The 22,510-nt window shown below is 39.6% G+C and overlaps 1 protein-coding gene across 1 annotated transcript in view; it reads left to right on the top strand.

Moving 5' to 3' along the window:
- Window positions 1–22,510, top strand: part of ZWILCH (zwilch kinetochore protein) — a 208,947-nt gene that overhangs the window by 48,589 nt on the left and 137,848 nt on the right. Inside the window, exon 7 of the mRNA XM_053718525.1 lies at window positions 239–394. Within this exon, the coding sequence (XP_053574500.1) occupies window positions 239–394 (156 nt within the window). The remainder of the gene's footprint in view (window positions 1–238; window positions 395–22,510) is intronic.

Here is a 22,510-nt window from a genome sequence, read left to right as displayed (position 1 = left end):
AAAACTTCATATTCCTTTTGAAGTTCCACTTTTAGAAGTGTTGGAAAATAGTTACACTAAGTGGTTGTTTTCTCTGCCACCAATGAATATTTGTTATAAGGATTTTATGGCTTATTTTTTTAAGTTGATGTGTGTATGGGATTGTGCATGCAAATTGACTAGAATCACATTTATTTATTATTATTTTTTACATTCAAGGAGGAATGACTTTCATACATAAAGGTATTTTCTTTTACAGATCCAGACAAAGGGGTTTGCACAGTATGACCTTTTTGGTTCCAGCACAATAGAGAACACGGTTATAGAATCACAGAGCACTGTAACTGTTGACTTGGTTTGGAATGGAGTAGATAACATCCTGCAAATTCCTCCATTGACATCAACTGCTACACTGGTACCATTTTATTGTTTTGCCGTTTTTATTCTTTGTGTTTTACTTTTTGTGCAACGCCAGCATGTTGTGGGACACTTCTATATAATACTTACAGAATAAACAGAACATGGGCTAGCGGGCAGAATTACATATTGCTACTGTAACTATTGTTCCTTATCTGTAGTAGCCATTCACTAAACAAGAAATCTCTTTAGCTAGAAAGACAGAATACTCACAATGACCACCAGCCAGTATTTCAAAAGTTTCTTCCTCTGCATGTTTTATTTTTAGTTTCTATCATATTTGTATGGAGGAGTTCTTTTCTTTTTATTAAAGGGACAGTATACACCAATTTTCTTCTTAAATGGAAAGAGTCCAAAGCTGCATTCATTACTTTTGGGGAAATAAGAACCTGGCCACCAGGAGGAGACAGACACCCCAGCCAAAGGCTTAACTACTCCTCCCACTCCCCTCATCCCCCAGTCATTCTTTGCCTTTCATCCCAGGAGGTTGGCAGAGAAGTGTCAGAATTTGATTTGTCTCTTATGGAGGGAAGTACTCTTCGACATGGGACAGGAGTTTTAAGTAATCCTGTCTGTCTCTCAGTGAGGGCTTGGATGAAAGTTAGAATCCGGAGATGCAGGAAGAGTCTTTCTGCGAAACCATCCCGACTCATGTTAACAGCTCCTCAAGCAATCGGCGTTGTTGAACTTTGCTCCACTGCCTGCTTTCCTCTCTCAAGTCCATGGCGGTGGTACTATCTGTCACACTTGAAGGGCCATGTTCCTGTTCCACGGCGTAGATTCCGGTAAGATCTTTTAATTTTCTTTTACAAGATATGCCGAGTCCACGGGTTTCATCCTTACTTGTGGGATTTATCCTCCTGCTAACAGGAAGTGGCAAAGAGCACCACAGCAGAGCTGTTGCATAGCTCCTCCCTTAACTCCTCCCCCCAGTCATTCTCTTTGCCTATGCTAGTAATAGGAAGGGTAAAGTGATAGTGGTGATAAAATGATAGTTTTAATTTCTTCAATCAAGATGTTTTTTATTTTAAATGGTACCGGTGAGTACTATTTGGCTCAGGGGCGATATGGAAGAAGAACTCGCCCTGAATTTGATGATTTTAGCAGCAGTTACTAAGATCAATTATGGTTCCCACAGATCTGAAGGTAATATGGGAAAATTATTCAGTGTGGAGAACAGTCTCATGCAGCAAGCAGCATTTGAGGTATGTTTCAGCCTTTTTACTTCTGAGGAGATTTAATATATCAGAACTGGCTGATTGGGTTCCTCATAGTGGGAACAGGGTAAGCAGTAATCCTATATGCAAAAGGGTGTTACTGTACTCCTGGGTGTTTGTTTTCTAATACTTATGCAACTCAAAGGCAGCATATAATTAATACACTGGGGTATATTACTATTTTTTTATTATATAACTAAACAAAAGGATGGCTTTTATTGGGTTTTGGGACCACATGGCAGTTTAAAACCGTTTTTCATGAGGTGGGGCCTATTTTCGCGCCTCAGGTGCGCAGTTTACACTGAAGGAGACAGCAGACATTTGCTCCGGTTGGGCCCTATCTGTGTTCTATACTATCCGGATTGGTGTCGATTCATTTGGCAGTGTTCTCGGGCAGGTAGGCGCCACAGCAGAGCTGTGGCGAGGTGCAGGGGTCTTTATTTAGCAAAGTGTAATTTTTTTTGCTTAAATGTTCCTCTAAAGTGTAAATTTCTGCTATTGCATTTGGCATGCAATAATTTTTGGCAACTCTGCATTTATATTCATAGTTTTTTGAACGTTTATAGACTTCTTAAGTGTGTTTGGAAAAAATTGTGCGCTTTTATTTGTTAAAGGCGCAGTACCCGTTTTTTACAAAATTTAATTTTTTCAATAAATAAAGTGTTCACCAACTGTTGTGGTTATTACTAATTTGTTTAACATGTCTGACATTGAGGAAACTCATTGCTCTATGTGTTTAGAAGCCATTGTGGAACCCCCTCTTACATATTTTAGGAAATGAAAGTATGTCTAAGGAGGATTCTCAGTCTGAAGAGGATCAGGATATGCCATCTAATTCTCTTCAAGTGTCCCAACCTTTTAACACCCACGCAAGTGACACCTAGTACATCTAGTGCGTCTAATTCTTTTACTTTGCAAGATATGGCTGCAGTTATGTCAACTACTCTCACTGAGGTATTATCTAAACTGCCACGTTTGCAGGGTAAACGCAGTAGGCCAGGTATTAACGTAAATACTGAACCCTCTGATGCTTTAGTAGCCATTTCCAATGTACCCTCACAATGCTCTGAATTGGGGGTTAGGGAATTATTGTCTGAAGGAGAAATTTCGGATTCAGGGAATGTGTTACCTCAGACAGATACGGACTTAGCGTCCTTTAAATTTAAACTTGAACACCTTCGCCTGTTACTCAGGGAGGTCCTAGCGACTCTGGATGATTGTGAAACTATTACAATTCCTCCAGAAAAATTGTGTAAGATGGATAAATATCTAGAAGTTCCTACTTACACTGATGTTGTTCCGGTTCCCAAAAGAATTTCGGAAATTGTTAGAAAGCAATGGGATAGACCAGGCATACCGTTCTCTCCCCCTCCTAATTTTAGGAAAATGTTTCCCATGTCAGACACCATTAAGGACTCTTGGCAAACGGTCCCTAAGGTGGAGGGAGCAATATCTACTCTAGCTAAGCGTACAACTATACCTATTGAGGACAATTGTGCTTTCAAAGACCCCATAGATAAAAAATTAGAGGGTCTTCTAAAGAAATGATTTATTAACCAGGGATTCTTGTTACAACCTGCTGCCTGCATTGTTCCAGTAACTACGGCGGCGGCTTTCTGGTTTGATGCCCTTTAGGAGTCTCTGAAAGTAGAGACGCCCCTAGACGACATTTTGGACAGAATTAAAGCTCTCAAACTAGCTAATTCTTTTATCACAGATGCTGTTTTTCAGATTACTAAATTAGCAACAAAAAATACAGGCTTTGCCATATTGGCGCGCAGAGCGCTATGGTTAAAATCGTGGTCTGCTGATGTAGCATCAAAGCCTAAACTGTTAACTATTCCTTTCAAGGGTAAGACCCTGTTCGGCCCTGTATTGAAGGAAATCATTGCTGACATTACTGGAGGTAAAGGCCACACCCTACCTCAAGACAAACCTCTTAGGATGAGGGGTAAACAAAATAATTTTCGTTCCTTTCGAAATTTCAGAGGATTACCCTCTGCTTCCCCTTCCACCAATAAGCAGGAAGGAAATTTTGCTCAATCCAAGTCTGTCTGGAGACCTAATCAGACCTGGAATAAGGGTAAACAAGCCAAGAAGCCCGTTGCTACTACCAAGACAGCATGAAGGGGCAGCCCCCGATCCAGGACCGAATCTAGTAGGGGGCAGACTTTCTGGATATGCAGGATCCCTGGGCATTAGAAATTGTGACCCGGTGTATCAACTGGAATTCAAAAATTTTCCCCCAAGAGGGAGATTTCATCTTTCACGTTTGTCTGTAGACCAGACAAAAAGAGAGGCGTTCTTACACTGTGTAAAAGACCTCTATTCCATGGGAGTAATTTGTCCAGTTCCAAAACAGGGACAGGGGTTTTACTCAAACCTTTTCGTGTTTCCCAAAAAAGAGGGAACTTTCAGACCTATTTTAGATTTAAAGTGTCTAAACAAATTTCTCAGGGTCCCATCTTTCAAGATGGAGACTATACGAAAAATCTCACCAATGATCCAGGAGGGTCAATACATGACCACCGTGGACCTAAAGGATGCGTACCTTCACAATCCTATCCACAAGGATCATCATCAGTTTCTAAAGTTTGCCTTTCTGGAGAAGCATTATCAGTTCGTGTCCCTTCCCTTCGGGTTGGCCACAGCTCCCAGAATCTTCACAAAGGTGCTAGGGTCCCTTCTAGCGGTTCTCAGGCCGCGGGGCATAGTAGTGGCGCCCTATCTGGACGATATCTTGATTCAGGCGTAAACTTATCATCTGACCAAATCTCACAAGGACATTGTGTTGTCATTTCTAAGAACTCACGGTTGGAAAGTGAATATAGAAAAGAGTTCACTTGTTCCACAAACAAGAGTTCCATTCTTGGGAACTCTGATAGAAAATATTTCTGACGGAGGTCAGAAAATCAAAGATTCTAAATACTTGCCGAGCTCTTCAGTCCATTCCTCGGCAATCAGTGGCGCAGTGTATGGAGGTCATTGGATTAATGGTAGCAGCGATGGACCTCGTCCTGTTTGCTCGCTTTCAATTTCAGGCCACTGCAACTGTGCTTGCTCAGACAGTGGAATGGGGATTATGCAAATTTATCTCCTCAGATAAATCTGGATCAAGAGACCAGAGACTCTCTTCTTTGGTGGTTGTCACAGGATCATCTTTCCCAGGGAATGTGCTTCCTCAGACCATCATGGGTTATAGGGACAACGGACGCCAGCCTCTTGGGCTGGGGTGCAGTCTGGAATTCCCTGAAGGCTCAGGGAACTTGGACTCCGACGGAGTCTCAGTTGCCAATCAATATTCTGGAACTGAGAGCAATATTCAATGCGCTTCAGGCGTTGCCTCAGTTGGCACTGACCAAGTTCATAAGATTCCAGTTGGACAATGTCACGACTGTAGCATATATCAATCATCAGGGGGGAACAAGAAGTTCTCTTGCGATGATAGAGGTATCAAAGATAATCCGATGGGCAGAGATTCACTCTTGCCATCTATCAGCAATCTATATCCCAGGAGTAGAGAACTGGGAAGTGGATTTTTTTTTTACATGTCTTTATTGTATTATAAGATGGCTGTGTATAATAAACAAGAATCAACACATACATCATTACACAGTACTTAATAAACAGAAATGAATACCTTCTCGATATGAAAATATTTAGCGAAAAAGTAAAACTGTAAATGTATTTCCATCCTGAAAATAGACAAATAATTTGGGTGAATTTAGTGGCTATGTATTTTTTTTGTTTTGAGTCCTATAAATCCAAAATGGGGAAAAGAAGAAGAGAAAAAAAAAAAGGGGGGAGAAAAGAGGGGAAGGGGGAACCTCCAGGCCCATGAGGATCTATCTCAGAAGTTGTTGCTCCTGCCTTTGTAACTTATGGTATGTCTCTAAAATTTCTTATCCAAGAACCGGGGAAGACTTGTAACAAGACTAATTCAGCGAAGCTGATAGAAGAAACAAATGGAGACAGAATCCGCCGCTGGATTTGTAATGAGTAGGTCTTGATAATAGGTGCCCACTCTAGAAAAAATATCTTTATTTTTTTCTCAGAAGCCTGGGATAAATGAAATTATTCATATATAATTTGGGATTGAATTCCTTTTAGAATTAGCCCCAAGCTAGGAGGGCGCTTAGCAATCCAACATTTAAAAATATTGTATCTAACTATTAAAGTGAATGTCAAGTCTGGCTTATTCGTTAACAGTTTTCTACAGCTTATGTCAATTTAGTATGATGTTCAGTCATCAAAATAGTTATAAATAATAGTAAAGTTCTATTTTTTACCTTTAAAATAGCCTCCGTGTCAGTTCTATTATCCGCCCGCCATATTGCAGAAATTGATTGACATTTTCTGAATCTGTTATATCCAATATATTTTTTACCCCCGTGGTGTCCAGCCCCTTTTCTATTTCGTCAGTGCTAAGGTCTGCGCATGGGTAAAAACAACGAGATTGTCCTCACCATCATGCTCGTGCATGAGACGCGCATGCGTAGTCTGCTTTCTCATTTAAAGTAATAGATTAAAATTAAACGCATGCGCTATTGAGTGTAACATACGCATGCACATTTTAAATAGGCTGCTGTGCACGAGCTTCATAACGGACGTAGTGAGCTTGTATGAACGCTTGCTACGTCACTGGCAAAAAATAAGGAAGTGTGGTAGGGGAGCGGTAAAAAATGAAAACGGAGGTATTTTTTTTATATATATATATCTATATATCTATATAGTAAAGTAGAAAAAAGTTGCAAGCAGCGGTCTTAAAAGCAAATAGTCTTTATTGAAATATAGGATAAAAACACTCCATGAAATGGCACAAATGCATGCACAACATTAGTCCGCTAACATGTTTCGGCCAGGGGCCGTAATCATAGCTAATGGACTTAGCACCTGTTTACCTTAAAAAGCACCAGGATAACCCTGATTGGGTAAAAACAAAATCTCACATTGTGATGCTAATTTAACTCTTTGAGTACTTTTACAAAGAAATGTTATATTTCAATTCAGAGTTTTCTTATTACAAAGAGCCTGTCACTAGAAAACCTACCAATAACATGAATGAATATACACAAAAACATATATGACAGCAGAATTATCTAATGAAAACTAATCAAAAGGATTTAAACAATAAATCTAACTATGGACTAAACCGCTAAAAATGCACACCATAGAGAGCAACTACCTACCAACTAAATTGTGTAACATTTGAAATATAGTACAATATGTAGCGATACACATGTAGAGTTGCTAAAGAAAATACATAACATTATATAATCATAAGCTCTAAACAGTTACACTGTTTCTGTTTCAATGGTGGCAAAAAGCATTACAAAACCAACAAAGATTTAATTTAAACAAAAATGAATAGTAAAAGTTTCCTAATCTGTCATGTTATTGTAATCAAAGACATGCTATTGGATGGGGAATAAAAATAATACTATTAATCTAAAATAAACTAGAAAAGAGGGAACATAGTATTTAGAACACTTATTCAAGTGGCTGGATGATGTATTATGTATTACCTAAGCACTATTCTATTTTAATTTAGGAATGTAAACAAGATTCGTTTGTCACCAAATAACCCCTGTATTGCCGTCTGAGTGATATTCTCCTTGTGGAGTATTCAACGGTAGGGCTAGTGAATACCTAGCCCCCAAGGGGAAATGTAGGAAAGAAAAGTTCTATATATTAAGAGAACGATTCAGTGGAGGCATAAAAAATGTGAATATTGCAGAAATGCACGGCAATGGATATAATAAATTCCATTACATCACATTATATTTACTCTACAATATAATAAACCATTATATTGTTGCTTTGTTGTTATAATAACAATAATAGGGGAGAGAAACTGGTGCCGCAGAAAAGGGAACGTAACCCATGGCAAAAAATCTCTCTCATTGCCAATAATTAATTAGATCATACTCGGAGTTCAGGCCAGTGGGTACACGGGTCTGGAGTCTGAAGATCCAAAACATTTCCCTCCACATTTCCTTCACTCCAGACCCGTGTACCCACTGGCCTGAACTCCGAGTATGATCTAATTAATTATTGGCAATGAGAGAGATTTTTTGCCATGGGTTACGTTCCCTTTTCTGCGGCACCAGTTTCTCTCCCCTATTATTGTTATAACAACAAAGCAACAATATAATGGTTTATTATATTGTAGAGTAAATATAATGTGATGTAATGGAATTTATTATATCCATTGCCGTGCATTTCTGCAATATTCACATTTTTTATGCCTCCACTGAATCGTTCTCTTAATATATAGAACTTTTCTTTCCTACATTTCCCCTTGGGGGCTAGGTATTCACTAGCCCTACCGTTGAATACTCCACAAGGAGAATATCACTCAGACGGCAATACAGGGGTTATTTGGTGACAAACGAATCTTGTTTACATTCCTAAATTAAAATAGAATAGTGCTTAGGTAATACATAATACATCATCCAGCCACTTGAATAAGTGTTCTAAATACTATGTTCCCTCTTTTCTAGTTTATTTTAGATTAATAGTATTATTTTTATTCCCCATCCAATAGCATGTCTTTGATTACAATAACATGACAGATTAGGAAACTTTTACTATTCATTTTTGTTTACATTAAATCTTTGTTGGTTTTGTAATGCTTTTTGCCACCATTGAAACAGAAACAGTGTAACTGTTTAGAGCTTATGATTATATAATGTTATGTATTTTCTTTAGCAACTCTACATGTGTATCGCTACATATTGTACTATATTTCAAATGTTACACAATTTAGTTGGTAGGTAGTTGCTCTCTATGGTGTGCATTTTTAGCGGTTTAGTCCATAGTTAGATTTATTGTTTAAATCCTTTTGATTAGTTTTCATTAGATAATTCTGCTGTCATATATGTTTTTGTGTATATTCATTCATGTTATTGGTAGGTTTTCTAGTGACAGGCTCTTTGTAATAAGAAAACTCTGAATTGAAATATAACATTTCTTTGTAAAAGTACTCAAAGAGTTAAATTAGCATCACAATGTGAGATTTTGTTTTTACCCAATCAGGGTTATCCTGGTGCTTTTTAAGGTACACAGGTGCTAAGTCCATTAGCTATGATTACGGCCCCTGGCCGAAACATGTTAGCGGACTAATGTTGTGCATGCATTTGTGCCATTTCATGGAGTGTTTTTATCCTATATTTCAATAAAGACTATTTGCTTTTAAGACCGCTGCTTGCAACTTTTTTCTACTTTACTACAATTACTCCGGGCAGCAGCAGCAGGTCTGGGACTTTAAGCTCCGAAGCCGGTTCATGGGAACTCTGTGTTCGATAGCCGATTAGGATCAGCGTATGGATTCGAAACGCTGAAGCACGCACGACACGCCCCCTCCTGCATAGTAGGACGCCTCTTTGAAGTTTTGCCGAGGAGACCATCGAGTGCACACATGTGAATTCCGGAGGTAAACTAGAGACTGAGCTATTTTGGGGTCAGCGGTCCAGAGGAGCGGTGAGTAAAGGCGCTTACGCCGTCTGGGATAACTGGTCCTGGTCTTCACTCTTTATGTTCGAAATTTGAAGGTACCGCATACTCTGTTTCTGACCGCTTTCTTGTACCCCCTAAGCCTCCGGTTTTCTGAAGCACACTCTGTCTCTGATATTTCTATTGATATCTACATAGGCGTTTATAGGGGGCCAGCCGGGCTGTTTTAAGAGGTTCAAAGCAATATATATACACATATATTCTCTAAAGGTTTATTGCTTTGATACAGAGAACGTATATTTACCGGACTTTGTTTTTGTCTGCAAGACAACTAATTTGGAAAGGGCAGTAACAGTGACTTTTACCTTTGGCTTATATATCTATATATATATATATATATATATATATATATATATATATATATATATATATATATATATATCTATATCTCTTATTTTCAAATGAATAATTTCTCCAACATTGGTGTGTCCGGTCCTCCTAGGCTCCGCCCACCCTAGTCATTCTCTTTGCCGTTGCACAGGCAACATCTCCAAGGAGATGGTTAAGAGCAAGACATGCAGATGCATGTGTGAGGACCTGACAGTAGTTGGAAAAGTTCCTAGAAGGCGTCATTTGGTATCGTATTCCCCTCTGGGCTTGGTAAAGTCACAGCAAAGGCTGTAGCTGGGACTGTATAGGGGTTAAATCTGTAACCGGCTCCGGTTTAGTTATTTTAAGGGTTAAAGCTCTGAAAATTGGTGTGCAATACTTTTAATGCTTTAAGACACTGTGGTGAAATTTTGGTAAATTTTGAACCATTCCTTCATATTTTTTCACATATTCAGTAATAAAGTGTGCTCTGTTTAAAATTTAAAGAGACAGTAACTGTTTTGTTTTAAAACGGTTTTTGCGCTTTATTGACAAGTTTAAGCCTGTTTAACATGTCTGTGCCTTCAGATAAGCTATGTTAACAAAGTAAGGACAGTACTGCCACAGATAATGAAATTGCCCAAGATGATTCCTCAGATGAAGGGAGTAGACATGGTTCTACATCATCTCCTTCTGTGTCTACACCAGTTTTGCCCACGCAGGAGGCCCCTAGTACTTCTAGCGCGCCAATGCTTATTACCATGCAACAATTGACGGCTGTAATGGATAACTCCATAGCAAATATTTTATCCAAAATGTCTGCATATCAGAGAAAGCGCGATTGCTCTGTTTTAAACACTGAAGAGCAGGAGGGCGCTGATGATAATTGTTCTGTCATACCCTCACACCAATCTGAAGTGGCCATGAGGGAGGTTTTGTCAGATGGGGAAATTTCAGATTCAGGAAAAATTTCTCAACAGGCTGAAACTGATGTTGTGACATTTAAATTTAAATTAGAACATCTCCGCGCACTGCTTAAGGAGGTGTTATCTACTCTGGATGATTGTGACAACTTGGTCATTCCAGAAAAATTGTGCAAGATGGACAAGTTCCTAGAGGTTCCGGTGCACCCCGACGCTTTTCCTATACCCAAGCGGGTGGCGGACATAGTGAATAAGGAGTGGGAGAAGCCCGGCATACCTTTTGTCCCCCCTCCTATATTTTAGAAATTATTTCCTATGGTCGACCCCAGAAAGGACTTATGGCAGACAGTCCCTAAGGTCGAGGGGGCAGTTTCCACTCTAAACAAGCGCACTACTATTCCTATCGAGGATAGTTGTGCTTTCAAAGATCCTATGGATAAAAAATTGGAAGGTTTGCTTAAAAAGATTCTTGTACAGCAAGGTTACCTTCTACAACCCATTTCGTGCATTGTTCCTGTCACTACAGCAGCGTGGTTCTGGTTCGAGGAACTAGAAAAGTCGCTCAGTAGAGAGACTCCATATGAGGAGGTTATGGACAGAGTTCACGCACTTAAATTGGCTAACTCTTTTATTTTAGATGCCGCTTTGCAATTAGCTAGATTAGCGGCGAAAAATTCAGGGTTTGCAATTGTGGCACGCAGAGCGCTTTTGCTAAAGTCTTGGTCAGTGGATGTATCATCCAAGACAAAATTGCTTAACATCCCCTTCAAGGGTAAAACTCTCTTTGGACCAGAATTGAAAGAGATTATCTCAGACATCACTGGGGGAAAGGGCCACGCCCTCCCACAAGATAGGCCTTTCAAGGCCAAGAATAAGTCTAATTTTCGTTCCTTTCGTAATTTCAGGAACGGACTGGTCTCTAATTCTGCATCCTCTAAGCAAGAGGGTAATGCCTCACAGTCCAAACCAGCCTGGAAACCGATGCAAGGCTGGAACAAGGGTAAGCAGACCAAGAAGCCTGCTACCGCTAACAAAACAGCATGAAGGAGTAGCCCCGATCCGGGACCGGATCTAGTGGGGGGCAGACTCTCTCTCTTTGCTCAGGCTTGGGCAAGAGATGTTCAGGATCCCTGGACGCTAGAAATAGTTTCTCAGGGTTATCTTCTGGAATTCAAGGAACTACCCCCAAGGGGAAGGTTCCACATGTCTCACTTATCCTCAAACCAAATAAAGAGACAGGCATTCTTACATTGTGTAGAAGACCTGTTAAAGATGGGAGTGATACACCCAGTTCCAATGACGGAACAAGGAATAGGATTTTACTCAAATCTGTTTGTAGTTCCCAAAAAAGAGGGAACCTTCAGACCAATTCTGGATTTAAAGATCCTAAACAAATTTCTCAGGGTACCATCGTTCAAAATGGAAACCATTCGAACGATTCTACCCACTATCCAGGAAGGTCAATTTATGACTACCGTGGATCTAAAGGATGCGTACCTACATATTCCTATCCACAAAGAACATCATCAGTTCCTAAGGTTCGCCTTTCTGGACAAACATTACAAGTTTGTGGCCCTCCCATTCGGATTAGCCACTGCTCCAAGCATTTTCACAAAGGTACTCGGGTCCCTTCTAGCGGTTCTAAGACCGAGGGGCATTGCAGTATTACCATACTTGGACGACATTCTAATACAAGCGTCGTCCCTTTCAAAAGCAAAGGCTCATACAGACATCGTTCTGGCCTTTCTCAGATCTCACGGATGGAAGGTGAACATAGAAAAAAAGTTCTCTGTCTCCGTCGACAAGAGTTCCCTTCTTGGGAACAATAATAGATTCCTTAGAAATGAGGATTTTTCTGACAGATGTCAGAAAGTCAAAACTTCTAAGCGCTTGTCAAGTTCTTCATTCTGTTCCACGTCCTTCCATAGCTCAGTGCATGGAAGTAGTAGGGTTGATGGTTGCAGCAATGGACATAGTTCCTTTTGCGCAAATTCATCTAAGACCATTACAACTGTGCATGCTGAAACAGTGGAATGGGGACTATACAGACTTGTCTTCAGTGATTCAAGTAGATCAGAAGACCAGAGATTCACTCTGTTGGTGGATATCCCTGGACCACCTATCCCAGGGAATGAGCTTCCGCAGACCAGAGTGGGTCATTGTCACGACCGACGCCAGTCTAGTGGGCTGGGGTGCGGTCTGGGAATCAATGAAAGCTCAGGGACTATGGTCTCGGGAAGAGTCTCTTCTCCCGATAAACATTCTGGAACTAAGAGCGATATTCAATGCTCTCAGGGCTTGGCCTCAGCTTGCACAGGCCAGATTCATAAGATTCCAATCAGACAACATGACGACTGTTGCGTATATCAATCATCAGGGGGGAACAAGGAGTTCCCTGGCGATGAAAGAAGTGACCAAAATAATACAATGGGCGGAGGATCACTCCTGCCATCTATCTGCGATCCACATCCCAGGTGTGGAAAACTGGGAAGCGGATTATCTGAGTCGTCAGACATTCCATCCGGGGGAGTGGGAACTCCACCCGGAGATTTTTGCCCAGTTGACTCAATTATGGGGCATTCCAGACATGGATCTGATGGCGTCTCGTCAGAACTTCAAGGTTCCTTGCTACGGGTCCAGATCCAGGGATCCCAAGGCGACTCTAGTGGATGCACTAGTAGCGCCTTGGACCTTCAACCTAGCTTATGTGTTCCCACCGTTTCCTCTCATTCCCAGGCTGGTAGCCAGGATCAAACAGGAGAGGGCCTCGGTGATCTTGATAGCTCCTGCGTTGCCACGCAGGACTTGGTATGCAGACCTGGTGAATATGTCATCGGTTCCACCATGGAAGCTACCTTTGAGACAGGACCTTCTTGTTCAGGGTCCATTCGAACATCCAAATCTGGTCTCCCTCCAGCTGACGGCTTGGAGATTGAACGCTTGATTCTATCAAAGCGTGGGTTTTCAGATTCTGTGATAGATACTCTGGTTCAGGCCAGAAAACCGTTAACTAGAAAGATTTACCATAAAATATGGAAAAGATATATCTGCTGGTGTGAATCCAAGGGATTCCCATGGAATAAGATAAAAATTCCTAAGATTCTTTCCTTTCTGCAAGAAGGTTTGGATAAAGGATTATCTGCGAGTTCTCTAAAGGGACAGATTTCTGCTTTATCTGTCTTACTACACAAACGACTGGCAGCTATGCCAGATGTTCAAGCATTTGTTCAGGCTCTGGTTAGGATCAAGCCTGTTTACAGACCTTTGACTCCTCCCTGGAGTTGAAATCTAGTTCTTTCAGTTCTTCAAGGGGTTCCGTTTGAACCTCTACATTCCATAGATATTAAGTTGTTATCTTGGAAAGTTTTGTTTTTGGTTGCTATTTCTTCTGCTAGAAGAGTTTCAGAGTTATCTGCTCTGCAGTGTTCTCCGCCCTATCTGGTGTTCCATGCAGATAAGGTGGTTTTGCGTACTAAGCCTGGTTTTCTTCCAAAGGTTGTTTCTAACAAAAATATTAACCAGGAGATAGTTGTACCTTCTTTGTGTCCGAATCCAGTTTCAAAGAAGGAACGTTTGTTACACAATTTGGACGTAGTCCGTGCTCTAAAATTCTATTTAGAAGCTACAAAAGATTTCAGACAAACATCTTCTCTGTTTGTCGTCTATTCTGGTAAAAGGAGAGGTCAAAAAGCGACTTCTTCTTCTCTTTCCTTTTGGCTTAAAAGCATCATCCGATTGGCTTACGAGACTGCCGGACGGCAGCCTCCTGAAAGAATCACAGCTCACTCCACTAGGGCTGTGGCTTCCACATGGGCCTTCAAGAACGAGGCTTCTGTTGATCAGATATGTAAGGCAGCGACTTGGTCTTCACTGCACACTTTTGCCAAATTTTACAAATTTGATACTTTTGCTTCTTCGGAGGCTATTTTTGGGAGAAAGGTTTTGCAAGCCGTGGTGCCTTCCGTTTAGGTAACCTGATTTGCTCCCTCCCTTCATCCGTGTCCTAAAGCTTTGGTATTGGTTCCCACAAGTAAGGATGACGCCCAACGGTCCACGGCCCGCCCTGGTTTTTTAATCAGGTCTGATGAATTATTTTCTCTAACTACAGTCACCACGGTACCATATGGTTTCTCCTATATTTTTCCTCCCGTCCGTCGGTCGAATGACTGGGGTGGGCGGAGCCTAGGAGGGACTATATGGCCAGCTTTGCTGGGACTCTTTGCCATTTCCTGTTGGGGAAGAGATATTCCCACAAGTAAGGATGACGCCGTGGACCGGACACACCGTTGGAGAAAGTAATTTATCAGGTAAGCATAAATTCAGTTTTTTTCGAAATATAAACTTAGCGACCTTAATACTTGGATGTTGACTTATCAATGGGTGTATTGCATGTAGTTTCAATTTACCTTCACTTTAATATAATGGTATTTAAGATCCTAGTTTTCGCATCTGACCTAGGATTGAATACCAAATAGACTATATCTTCCAGGGAAAACAAGTAAGCCCCATTATAGAGTCTATTAAACCAATATTGAATTTTCTGCCAGAGTTGTTTTATTTTAGGACAGTGCCACAGCATATGCACAAGATCTGCTTTACCATATGAACAGTGCGGACAATCAGCCCCTTTGAGAGGATAGAATTTAGCTATCCTAAGAGGAGATAAATAAAATGTATTCATTAATTTAACATGAGATTCCTTCCAGCTTACCGAAACAGGATAGCTGGCTACCATAGCAAGGCTAGAAGAAATCTTCTCCTGGTCAATTGTAGGGATATAGAAAAGCCATGAATTAACCAGTTTTTCAACAGCCAGTATACCCTGTTTAGTGAGCATAATATCGTAGATTAAAGAAATTGATGTGTATCCTGCTATAAATTTTTGGATACAGATCTTAACCTCGGACCACTGTGACCTAATTGAAGAATACCAGCTTTGAGAGCATACATAATGGCGGATTTGAAAATACGTAAATCGATTCCCCTTATGCAGGGAAAATTGTGGAAGGATCACTTCCCAAGGTAGCATCTGGTATTGATCATTCAGTAGCTGATGAATATCCTTGAGGCCTTTATCCTGCCATTCTTGGAATACTTTTTGGTCTATTCCAGGAATAAAAAGCGGGTTACCCCTAAGGGGTAAGAAGTCAGAAAATTAAGGATCAATTTCTAATATATGACAAAACTTCTGCCATATGCAGATCAGATTTTTGAAAGACTGTAGAATGAATACTTTCCGAGGGAGTTTATGTACCGGGCAGTGTAAAAGAGCCTTCAGGGACCATGGATCAATCAACTGAGATTCAAAATCGAGGGAAGCAACCCTATTAGTTTGTGCTAGCCAATCCATAGCTATCTTAAGCAATGAAGCAAAATTGTACAATCTAACATTGGGAAGGGCTAGACCAGCATTCGAGATTTTTTGTGACAGCCTTTCCAATGATATACGCGGTTTTTTAGATTTCCAAATGAATTTGGAGAACCAGGAGTTCAGTTTGCATAGATCTTTGTTTAGTATGATTAGTGGCAAATTTTGCAAAGGATAAAGAATTCGTGGGAAGATTATGGTTTTAATCAAGTTAATAGACGCTGTAATGGATAGAGGGAGAGCAAGCCATAGCTCAAGATCTTCTTTAATCTTTTTAAAGAGAGCTCCGAAATTAGCTGAATACCAATGTTTAGGATTTTTATGAATCTCCAGCCCTAGATACTTTATAGCAGTAACTGTGCGAAACATTTAATTAGTTTTTTCATTATTATGTTTACCTAGCCACATGAGTTCGCTTTTATCCAGATTAGATTTATATCCCGCAAAAGAGCTGAATTCCGCTAAAGTACTTACGACCTTAGGGATTGTCTCACTGGTATTTTGAAGACATATCAAAATATCATCCGCATAGAGTAAAACTTTTAAATTTAGGTCTAAAACTGGGATCCCGGGCAAGATTTCTCTCAACCTCGTTGCAAGCGGCTCAAGGGCGGTGTTAAACAAAAGGGGTGAGAGGGGGCAACCCTGTCTTTTCCCCCTCTCTAATATTATCTTGGGAGAAAGCGTGCGATTAACCAACAGAAATGACACTCGATCTCGATGAATTTTCCGGACAAAATGCACAAAATTGTCTGCAAAGCCAAATTTCGCCAGAGTTATAAACAGATGAGACCATGTGATGCTGTCAAAAGCCTTGACAGCATCCAAGGTAAGAACCGCTATATCCTTTTAAATCACTTTTTTCTAGGAACTGGTCACTGTTCCAAATATAATCTACCAGGGTGGTCAATCTCCGAATATTCTTCACAGAATTCCGTGCTGTCATAAATCCGACCTGGTCGGGATGGATGTTTGTCCAAAGAACATGCAAGTCTGCGGGCAACAATCGAAGTGAGAATTTTATAATCCGCATTGAGCACTGAGATTGGCCTGTAGGAGGCTGGATCTTCTGGGTTCTTACCTTTTTTCAGTATTAATGAAATATTTGCTTCTGCAAAAAAACATGAGATCGGTTTATTGGAAACATAATAACTATTATACAATTTCTCTAAAACTGGGGTTACTTCTTCAGCTAGACTTTTATAAAATTCCGCTGGAAACCCATCTGGGCCAGCTGATTTATTAAGTTTTGCTAGATCAATTGCTTTAGAAATTTCTTCAATAGTGATCGGGGCATTAAGAAGTTCTAACTCCTCTTTCTGGATCTTAGGTAGGATGACTTTAGCCCAAACATTTTCTTGATTTGTGAAGTTACATTCACCCTGAGAGTATAATTGCTTATAATATTTGAAAAAGACTCCACATATGTCCTCTGGATTTGTATATCTCGTGTTTCCCTCCTTAATACTTAGTATGAAATTCTTCTTTTTCCTTACTTTTACAAATCTAGCAAGGTTTTTAGCTGAACTGCCATGAAAGCTCCTAAAATGAAAATTAATTTTGGTCTCTTCCTCTAGATGTTTTTGAGCTAAGAATATATCCCTTTCCTTCCTAGAATCTATATACTTGTTCCAGTTACTATTTGAGCGGTCTCTAAGAAATTTTTTATAAGCGTTTTTGACCTGGTTGGTTAGTTGTAAGTCTTGGGCCCGCTGTTTCTTATTTCTGACATCTAAAAATGTCATAATTTCACCTCGTAAGACAGCTTTTGATGCCTCCCAGAAAGTTTCAATCTTATGAAAATAAGAAATGTTACGCGTACAGTAATCCTTCCAAGTCTTTTTTATCCAATTTACAAACCTGGGGTTATTATAAAGGTAATGTGGATAAAAGAATGCCCTGGGGACTTTAAATTTAGAACTGTCATGGCACTTTAAAATTAGATATATGGTCGAGTGATCCGAGATCAGAATCTCACCGATTCCTGCCTCTGTTTTACAGATCGATAATGATTCTCAAATTAAAAATAAATCTAATCGAGAAACTGTCTTGTGCGCTTTAGATTCACACGTAAAACACAATAAATCAGGATTATGGTACCGCCATATATCAGTAACCTGTAATTTCTGGCAGAATCTAAGGAAGTATTTTGAGCTTCTGATATCTGGAAGATTTTTATGTGATAGTCTATCTACTTCAGGACAAAGAGTCATATTGAAGTCTCCACCCAGTACAAGATTCTCTTTTATATGAGGAAACAGTTTGACTTTGATGTTCTCCAAAAACTCACTACAAAATTTGTTTGGACCATAAACATTACAAAGAATAAATTTAGTATTAATAATAAGAATATGTAATAAGATAAACCTAGCAGTTGAATCTATCTCCACCTGTAAAATCTTATAATCAAGAGACTTACTAATCAATATGGCTACGCCAGATTTTCTCCTACTAGAAGAGAAGGCTATTACCTCGCCTACCCATTTTGACTTGAGCTTGGCGGTTTCTGGTTCAGTAAGGTGAGTCTCTTGTATAAAAGTGATGTCCGGTTTCTGTTTGGCCAATAACTTAATCAATTTACGCTTCATAGGAGAGACAATCCCTCCTACATTCCAAGATAGAAGTTTAATATCCACTAACGATCCTAACAAAAAGCACAAGTAAAAAGATTCTCCTCACGGGTCCGGGGGGGGGGGGGGGAAGGGGAGAGAGAAGAAAAGAAAAACGCAGAGGAGACAAATTAGTCCCGTAAAGGGAAAGGAGCCCTATATTGATTCCATAACCTATAGGGAAAATTATATATATATATATATATATAACTCTACCTGAGTTTTTAAAATCTGGGAGATCAAGGGGACCCATGTATAACCTTTTATAATACATTCTGGATATTAAACGGATAATATACAAGAGGGAAGAAGAAAAAAGAAAGTATCTTACTTATCTTCCAGGAATACTTTAATTGCTTCAACTTCCGAGAAGACTAATCTGGACCCACTGTGCTCAACTATAATTTTTGCCGGATACACCATCCTCACACTTATTCCTTTGCTTATTAGTTAGGTACAGACGGGTGCCATTGTCTTTCGTTTAAGGGAAGTTTCCGAAGAGAAATCCTGGAATAATATTTTGTTATTCCCAAATATAAGGGGATCACTTTTCTTAAATAATCTCATTATCTGAATTTTATCTTGGAAATTTAACACTTTGAAGATGCACATTCTGTTCCTGGTAGAGCCTTCAGAATGGAGCTTCTTGGGGCCCATTCTATGTGCTATCTCTACGGCTATTGGAAGTGCCGTATGCGGGAAACCAAGAGCCTTGGGTAGAATCAGCGAGGTGAAATTTATCAAATCCTCATATTCAGCTGATTCAGGAAGACCAACAATTCTAATGTTATTGCGTCTTGAACGATCCTCGAGTTCGTCAAGACGCAATTGTATATTATTTATTTTAGATTCTTGTTTAGCACTAGAGTTGACTTGGATGATAACCTGGTCCTCTAGTTCAGAGATTCTGTTCTCTGCCTCTAGCATTCTGTTGGAAAACTGCCTGACTTCTGTTGAGAGAACATATATCTTCGAAGAGATTGACCCCAGTTCTTTTTTTATTATATCAAATTGGGGGGAGAAGAATTCTGTTAATTGATCTATCAGAGTCGGATTGTCAGAGTTCCTAGGCATAGGATCACCTGTGATGTCTAAATTAGGCTCGGGCGACTTATTATTTTATTCGTCCTTGTTCTTTACAGGCATTTTAAGTGATGGTGAATTAATATGTGTGACAAATGTTTTCCATTTCTTCAATTTACAGTGTGGTGAGAGAGAGAGAGAGAAAAAAAAAAAAGTAAACTCAATTCTTCAAATCATCCAAACCAGTGATAGTGTATTAATAAGTACTGGTGAGTCAAATACTCAAAACGTGTAATTTGGTGTGTGAAAAATAATATGATCCTCTTCAGATAAGAAGAGGAAAGAAAAATAAGTAATCCGAAAAAGATTCGGAATTCAGTGAGTTAGAGCCTGAGTGGTTTTAGTTTTAAGATGCCCTATATTGCTTAAAATCGGTCCTAATGTCCTTGCTGGAAATCTGTGTTTGGGTGACCCCTGACCTTGCCCCGTGCCCTTTTGCATAAAGAGTAAATTATACCTTGAGTGTCGGTGGATATTCAAAAAATAACTTTCTCGAAATTAGTGAACTCTAATCTGTCTTTCCACCCTGGAACGGAGTAGTAGCAGTTCAGAAAAAAAATAAAATAAAAATTAGGTCTATATAACATACAGAATTCCCAACATTGAAGTGCAATGAAAAATTCCCATACAGTATAGGTCTATCTCTTTTGCTCCCATTTTGTCATCCTTCCCCTAGAATAGCGTGCTCCTAGGTAAATCAATTAATTAACTCTTAGTTCACCAAAAAAAAACAATGCAAGATAATCCCTCCTTATCCCCATTAATGAGACTTCTTCCCATTTTTTTACACAAGCAGAATTACAGTCAGTGGCCAGTGAAGACAGCAATAGATAAACCCTTTTTTACTTCCTAGATTTACACCCTTTTCCTTTTCTCCTTCTTGTGAGATTAAGGCTTATAACGGCACCAAATAAATGAATGATACAAGTTTAGGCACTTATAATATAATCCACATGTAGAAACAAAAATGAAGCAGCACCACCAAACAGCGTTTCTTCAAGGTGTTTTATTCAGCTTGAGGAGTAGCCAGACCTAATAAAGTTAAACAACAACGTTTCGGACACAGTCCTTAGTCATGTATGGCTAAACTATACACATAATCATCTTTAAATACCCTCCTAGCCCCACCCACACACCTGTGAAGTTTGTACATTCAAAATTAACCCCTTACATACCATTCAAGGTACACAGGTAATTATCAGCAAAAAACGTTTCAGTAATTTTCAGGTGAAACACACCAACCTTATATATATTAAAGTATAGTTAAATATACATACATATATCAAGTAAATTAGCAGAACAGAATCCATAATCATCTGTAACAAAAGAGAAAAGAAAGAAATTAAGAAACATTGTATCCAATAATATTTAAAGGCATACAGATAGGTCAAAATCCCTATTCATCCCATTAGGGTGTAATGTCCCCAACTTATTAATCCAGAACATTTCTCTACTCTTAAGGATTTTGGCTCTATCCCCACCCCTTCTAGGAACTGGCACATGCTCTATCACTTGAAATCTTAACTGATTAAGGTTATGTCCAGCAGACAAAAAATGGCACGCTACAGGGGCATCAAGTTTTTTTTGTCCTAATGCTGCTTTTATGTTGAACCATACGTTCACGGACACTACGGGTGGTCTCTCCGACGTACCCCAATCCACAGGGACATTTAATCAAGTAAACCACATATTCCGTGTTGCATGTAAAATAATCCTTAATAGAAAACATATATCCAGTCCTAGGATGACTAAAGGTGGGGCCTTTAATTATGTTGTTGCAGTTAGAGCAACCAAGGCATGGGAAATTCCCCCAATTTTTCTTGCCTATATAGCTCTGCACCCCCCTCTTTTTAAGGGGGCCAATATCTGCTCTGACAAGTGAATCTTTAAAATTTCTACCTCTTTTGTAGGCCGGCATAAAAGGTTTAGAAAACTCCAAAACATCAGATTCACAGGTCTGTAACACATGCCAATGCTTTAATAAAATTTTCTGAACCTTTAAACTTAAAGGGGAATATTGGCTAACAAAAACCAATCTATCAGATTTTTCTGTCCCCTTTATCTCTCTTTTCTCATTATTCTTTTTAGTTAACAGGGATTGTCTAGTTGTGGCAAGAGCATACTCAAGTTCTGATTCAATTAATTCCTTAGGGTAACCCCTTGCTAAAAACCGATCCCCCATCTCTCTCAATCTTAATTTGGCCAAATTTTCATCAGACACAATCCTTCTGACCCGAAGGAATTGGCTTCTAGGTAAAGATTTGAGAAGAGATGGAGGGTGGGCACTGGTATAGTGGAGGAGGGTGTTGCAGTCTGTTTCTTTTTTATATAAATCCACAGATAAGCCCTGTAGAGTTTTTGATACTCAAAAACTCCACAGGGCTTATCTGTGGATTTATATAAAAAAGAAACAGACTGCAACACCCTCCTCCACTATACCAGTGCCCACCCTCCATCTCTTCTCAAATCTTTACCTAGAAGCCAATTCCTTCGGGTCAGAAGGATTGTGTCTGATGAAAATTTGGCCAAATTAAGATTGAGAGAGATGGGGGATCGGTTTTTAGCAAGGGGTTACCCTAAGGAATTAATTGAATCAGAACTTGAGTATGCTCTTGCCACAACTAGACAATCCCTGTTAACTAAAAAGAATAATGAGAAAAGAGAGATAAAGGGGACAGAAAAATCTGATAGATTGGTTTTTGTTAGCCAATATTCCCCTTTAAGTTTAAAGGTTCAGAAAATTTTATTAAAGCATTGGCATGTGTTACAGACCTGTGAATCTGATGTTTTGGAGTTTTCTAAACCTTTTATGCCGGCCTACAAAAGAGGTAGAAATTTTAAAGATTCACTTGTCAGAGCAGATATTGGCCCCCTTAAAAAGAGGGGGGTGCAGAGCTATATAGGCAAGAAAAATTGGGGGAATTTCCCATGCCTTGGTTGCTCTAACTGCAACAATATAATTAAAGGCCCCACCTTTAGTCATCCTAGGACTGGATATATGTTTTCTATTAAGGATTATTTTACATGCAACACGGAATATGTGGTTTACTTGATTAAATGTCCCTGTGGATTGGGGTACGTCGGAGAGAC

This window comes from Bombina bombina, chromosome 6 (assembly GCF_027579735.1).
Source record: "Bombina bombina isolate aBomBom1 chromosome 6, aBomBom1.pri, whole genome shotgun sequence".
In the NCBI taxonomy this organism is placed as follows: domain Eukaryota; kingdom Metazoa; phylum Chordata; class Amphibia; order Anura; family Bombinatoridae; genus Bombina; species Bombina bombina.
Note: the sequence above shows the minus strand (reverse complement) of the source record. Positions and strands in the feature narration are given on the sequence as shown.